Source organism: Otolemur garnettii, unplaced genomic scaffold (genome assembly GCF_000181295.1).
Source record: "Otolemur garnettii isolate 467f Iridium unplaced genomic scaffold, OtoGar3 scaffold00008, whole genome shotgun sequence".
NCBI classification, from domain to species: Eukaryota; Metazoa; Chordata; class Mammalia; order Primates; family Galagidae; genus Otolemur; species Otolemur garnettii.
Window position 1 is genome coordinate 13,422,275 of NW_003852403.1, and position 5,392 is coordinate 13,427,666.

The window sequence follows — 5,392 nt, forward strand, 5'->3', positions numbered from 1 at the left end:
AAAAAAAAAAAAAAAAATGAATATGAATTATTTTTATAATTGGGGAAAAAGTTAAGATAACTATGTAAGAAAGCACATCTCTCTTACCTGGTTTTTATGCCTTTAGTTTTCCCAGGGTTTCTTGCTTCTTTTTTTTTTTTCTTTTGAGACAGAGCCTCAAGCTGTCACTGTAGGTAGAGTGCTGTGGCATCACAGTTCACAGCAACCTCCAACTCCTGCCTGGCTATATATATATTACTTTTTTTTTTTTTGGTTGCAGCCATTATTGTTGTTTGGTGGGCCCGGGCTGGATTTGAACCCACCAAGTTAGGTGTATATGGCTGGCACCTTAGCCACTGGAGCCACGGGCACCAAGCCTGTTTCTTGCTTCTTAAAAACCCTCATTGGGCAGGGTATAGTGGCTCACGTCTATAATCCTAGCACTCTGGGAGGCCAAGGTGGGTGGGTTGCTTGAGCTCAGGAGTTTAGACCAGCCTGAGCCAGAGTGAGACTCCATTTCTACTAAAAATAGGAAAACTTGCCAGGTGTTGTGGCTGGTGCCTGTAATCCCAGCTGTTCCAGAGGCTAAGGCAAGAGAATTTCTTGAGCCCAGGAAACAGAGGTTGCTATGATCTGTGACGCCATGGCACTCTACCTAGGGTGACAGAATGAGACTCTGTCTCTGAAACAAAGGCAAAACACAAAACCCTTATTGGTTTCATGACCTACCAAGTAAAACTCCAACCCTGCTTGACCTACAGAGGCTTTTGCAGCTGGGCTTCAGCCTGCCATTCCATTTCATTGCCGCTGCTCCCCTTCTGCAGAATTTATTGTGAGCCTTCAATATATTGTGTTCTTCAGTATTCAATATTTTGGTTGCTCAGGACAAAAACTCTTTTAGAATCACCTTCACCTCTTGACTCAGTATACCAAGAAATCTGTCCCTTCTCATCATTACCAGTGCTGCTGCCTCAGCCATAGCTGGTGCTTGCCATAGCCTTCCAGCTCCCTCCCTGCTTCCATCCTGTGCTTCCACCACTATTAGTCATCTACACAGCAGCCAGATCATGTCATTCTTCTGCTGAAACCCTCCAGAAGCTCCCCATCTCACTCAAGAGTAAATGCTGGCTCGGCGCCTATAGCTCAACCGGCTAAGGCGCCAGCCACGTACACCTAAGGTGGCGGGTTCGAATCCCCAGCCCGGACCCGCCAAAACAACAATGATGGCTGCAACCAAAAAATAGCCGGGCGTTGTGGCGGGCGCCTGTGGTCCCAGCTACTTGGGAGGCGGAGGCAGGAGACTCGCTTGAGCCCAGGAATTGGAGGTTGCTGTGAGCTGTAATGCCATGGCACTCTGCCCAGGGGGACAGCTTGAGGCTCTGTCTCAAAAAAAAAAAAAAAAAAAAAAAGAGTAAATGCTGAAACCCTTACCCAGGCCTGCGAGTTCTGTGTGATTCTTCCTACCCACCTCACCTCTTCACTGCTCCTTTCTCAGTTTTACTGCAAACACTGGCTACCTTACTATTCCTCAGTCACACCACTCACACGCCTGTCTCATACGTCTGTGTTTACTGTTCCCTCTGTATGGAATGCTTTTCCCTCAGGTCTCTGTTTAAATGTCATTTTATCAGGGAGACCTTCCCTGATTGCCCTATGTAAGAGAGTTCACCTATCCCTAGTGCTATTCTACTCCCTCTTTGCCATTTCCTTTGCTTTGTAGCCTTAGCACCCGAGGTATACGTGTGTGTGTGTGTGTGTGTGTGTGTGTGTGTGTGTGTTCCACTGGAATGTTAGCTGCTTGGGATGATGTTAGCTGCTGGGTTTGGTCCCCACTGTGTTCCTGTCCCCTATGTGCACATCATCCTTTTGAATCTTGTTCTGTGCATTTCCTCTATGGCCTGAAGTTTGATCTCCCTTCTCTATTGGATAATTTCTTGTTGTCAGTAAGCATTTTCAACTTTTTCTCTTCATTAAAACCAAATACAAGCAACCTTCCCTCGACTCCATATATTCTAATTACCAAAGCATTAGTTTCTCTCCTTCCTTTCTTTTGCTTTTTTTTAGAGACAGAGTCTTACTCTTTCACCCTGGGTAAAGTGCCATGGCATCATTATAGCTCATAGCAACCTCAAACTTTTGGCCTCAAGCAATCCCCCTGCTTCAGCCTCCTGGCAGCCCCCTGGTAGCTGGGACTACAGGTGCCTGCCTCAATACCTGGCTAGTTTTTCTATTTTTAAAAGTAGAATGGATTCTTGCTCTTGCTCAGGCTTGTCTCGAACTCCTGAGCTCAAGCAGTCCACCCTCGTTGGCTTCCCAGAGTGCTAGGATTACAGGCATGAGCCACCCATGCCTGGCTTCTCTCCTTCCTTTCAAGTTTCTTGACAGAGTTCTGTAAAGTCCTCACCTTCCCCTCCTCTCTCTGGTTCCTCCCTTGGTCCTCTGTTTACAAGACTTCTGTCTCTAGCATGTCAGTGAAACTGCTTTGACCGAAGTCTCTAATTGTGTAAAATAAGGAACTGTTTTTTGCCTCTTTTCTTCCTTTTCATAGTGTTATCCTGTACAGATGATTCTGTTTTCCCCTTTGTAATTCTCCTTCCAGCCTCTCAACTTCCTTTTCTTACTCCTTACTTGTATCAGTTGTCTTTCCTGGTTCCATCTCTGCTCTTCACATAGTGTTTCACAGTGCTCTGTCCCTACCTCTCTTGGCTTACTCTGAATCCCATCACCCCCCTGACTGCATCTCTAACTACTGTTTTTGTGCTGATGGTTCCTAAATATGTATTGTTTGTTTAGATTCTCCTCTTGAGCTCCAGGTTCATGTTTTCATCTCTCTTCCAATATCCCATGCCACATCTGTAAAATCATGCACAGCATCTTAATCTCAGAACAACACAACGTAACAATAAGCAGTTGCTTTTCCACAGCTTGGTTAATGACTCAGCTGGTCATTTAAGGCAACCCTTGAGAATCTTTCTGAATCACTTCCTTTCCCTAACACAACCATGTCTGAATGGGCACCACCTTCTCTCTCACCTAGCTCTTTGAACCCATGGTCTCAGTGCCCTGCTGCAGTTTAGATCTGCGTTCTTTCCTCCTTTATATGCCATTCCGAAGTGCATGGACTCTGAAGCTTCACTGCCTGCATTCTGATTTTGGATCCGCCACTGATTAGTTTTGTGACCTTGGTGAAGTTCATTAACTTCTCTGTGCCTCAGTTGTCTTATAGGTAAAATAGGTATAATAATTTGTTATGAGGATTAAGTGATTTAACAGATATGAAGTGCTCAGAACAGTACCTGACATGCTACTTTTTTTTTTTTTTTGAGACAGAGCCTCAAGCTGTCCCCCTGGGTAGAGTGCCGTGGCATTACAGCTCACAGCAACCTCCAACTCCTGGGCTCAAGCGAGTCGCCTGCCTCCGCCTCTCAAGTAGCTGGGACTACAGGTGCCCGCCACAACGCCCGGCTATTTTTTTTTTTTTGGTTGCAGCCGTCATTGTTGTTTGGCGGGTCCAGGCTGGGGATTCAAACCCGCCACCTTAGGTGTACGTGGCTGGCGCCTTAGCCGGTTGAGCTATAGGCGCCGAGCCCACATGCTACGTTTTTTGTTACTTTGGCTATTGCAGTAGCCACCTGGCTGACCTCTGTACTGCTGGTCTCTTCCTTTCTAAAGCAGTCTCCACCCTGCCACAGAGTCAGCTTTCAAAAATGGGCATTGGACCACATCCTTCTCTTTTGAAAGTTTTTTGGTGGCTTCCCATGGTCTGGCTACTGCTTATAGATTTGGCTCATCTCCAGTTGTCCCTCTTCTCTCACTCTGTGTTATTAAATAATTGGCAGTTTTCTGAATATGCTGTGATCTTCTATGCCTCAGCATCTTTACATATGCTGTTTCTTCTGCTTGAAGTGCCCTTCATTCCTGGATTTATTTGCAAATCTTTAATGATCCTTCAAGACCCCACTTAAACCTCCTGTGGAGACATGGCCCTCTTCCTATAGAGCTGAATAGTCCCTTCCCACTCACCGTAATGTATTGCAGTTATTTATTTCCCCTGTCTTCTTGACAAGACAGTGAGCTCCATGATAGGTGTGCAGCTTCTTCTTCCTCTTCTGATGAGCTCCATGATAGGTGTGCAGCTTCTTCTTCCTCTTCTGATGCTGGGCTTGTGTACGGTGACCGGCATTGAGCAACTGCTTTATAAACATTGTTGAATTAGTAATCACGTGTTCAGGAGTTTATGAAGATTTCTGTGCTTCTTCTCTTCAATTTCTCTAGGCTACAAGAATTAGTTGATCGAGTGCTGGAACGTTTTCAGGCATCCGGACTAATAGTGAAAGAGTGGAATACCGTGAAACTGCACGCTACAGTCATGAACACACTATTCAGGAAAGACCCCAATGGTAAGTCCTCCATGGAACTGTAGCACAGTTTGTGATCAGCAGCCTTGCAGGATCCCTGAGGTTTAAATAGCATGGACTATCTCGGATAGATCTTTTTTTTTTTTTTTTTTTTTTTTAATGTATTAGCTTGTTTTGAGGAGAGAAGTCAAAGTGGGGAAGGACCTATCTAGCATGGGGCTCTGGCTTCTAGATGTTTTATTTCTGTCGCATATAGGGTTGTCAGATTTAGCAAATAAAAAGAACAGGATGGGGGTAGCACCTATGGCTCAAAGGAGTAGGGTGCCGGCCCCATATGCTAGAGGTAGCAGGTTCAAACTCAGCCCCAGCCAAAAACCGCAAAAAAAAGAAGAAAAGAAAAAAGAACAGGATGGGGCAGCGCCTGTGGCTCAGTGGGTAGGACACCAGCCCCATATACTGCGGGTGGTGGGTTTGAACCCAGCCCCAGCCAAACTGCAACAAATAGCCGGGCATTGTGGCAGGTGCCTGTAGTCTCAGCTACTCTGGAGGATGAGGCGGGAAAATCGCCTAAGCCCAGGAGTTGGAGTTTGCTGTGGGCTGTGATGCCACAGTACTCTACCAAGGGCGATAAAATTAGACTATGTCTCAAAAAAAGGATACCCAAATAAATTCCCTGAATAAGTATAATTTTCTTTTTAATTTTTATTTATTTGTTTATGTATTTTTGAGACAGAGTCTCACTATTTCACCCTGATAGAGTGCCCACAGCTTACAGCAACCTCCAACTCTTAGACTCAAACAATTCTCCTGCCTTAGCCTCTCAAGTAGCTAGGACTACAAGTGCCCACCACAACGCCCAGCTATTTTTTGGTTTTAGTTGTCATTGTTGTTTGGCAGGCCTGGGCTGGATTTGAACCCACCAGCAGCTGCTGAACTACAGGCACCACCAAGCCTGAATGAATAATTTTTTATTTTTTATTTTATTTTATTATTTTTTTGAGACAGAGCCTCAAGCTGTCCCCCTGGGTAGAGTGCCATGGCTTCACTGCTCACAG

General features: G+C 45.4%; 1 protein-coding gene across 1 annotated transcript in view; it reads left to right on the forward strand.

Annotated features, from left to right (window-relative positions):
• The window catches only part of ASCC1 (activating signal cointegrator 1 complex subunit 1), a 135,391-nt gene that overhangs the window by 95,093 nt on the left and 34,906 nt on the right, over positions 1–5,392 (forward strand). The window contains exon 8 of the mRNA XM_012801401.2: positions 4,255–4,379. Coding sequence (XP_012656855.1) covers positions 4,255–4,379 — 125 coding nt within the window. The remainder of the gene's footprint in view (positions 1–4,254; positions 4,380–5,392) is intronic.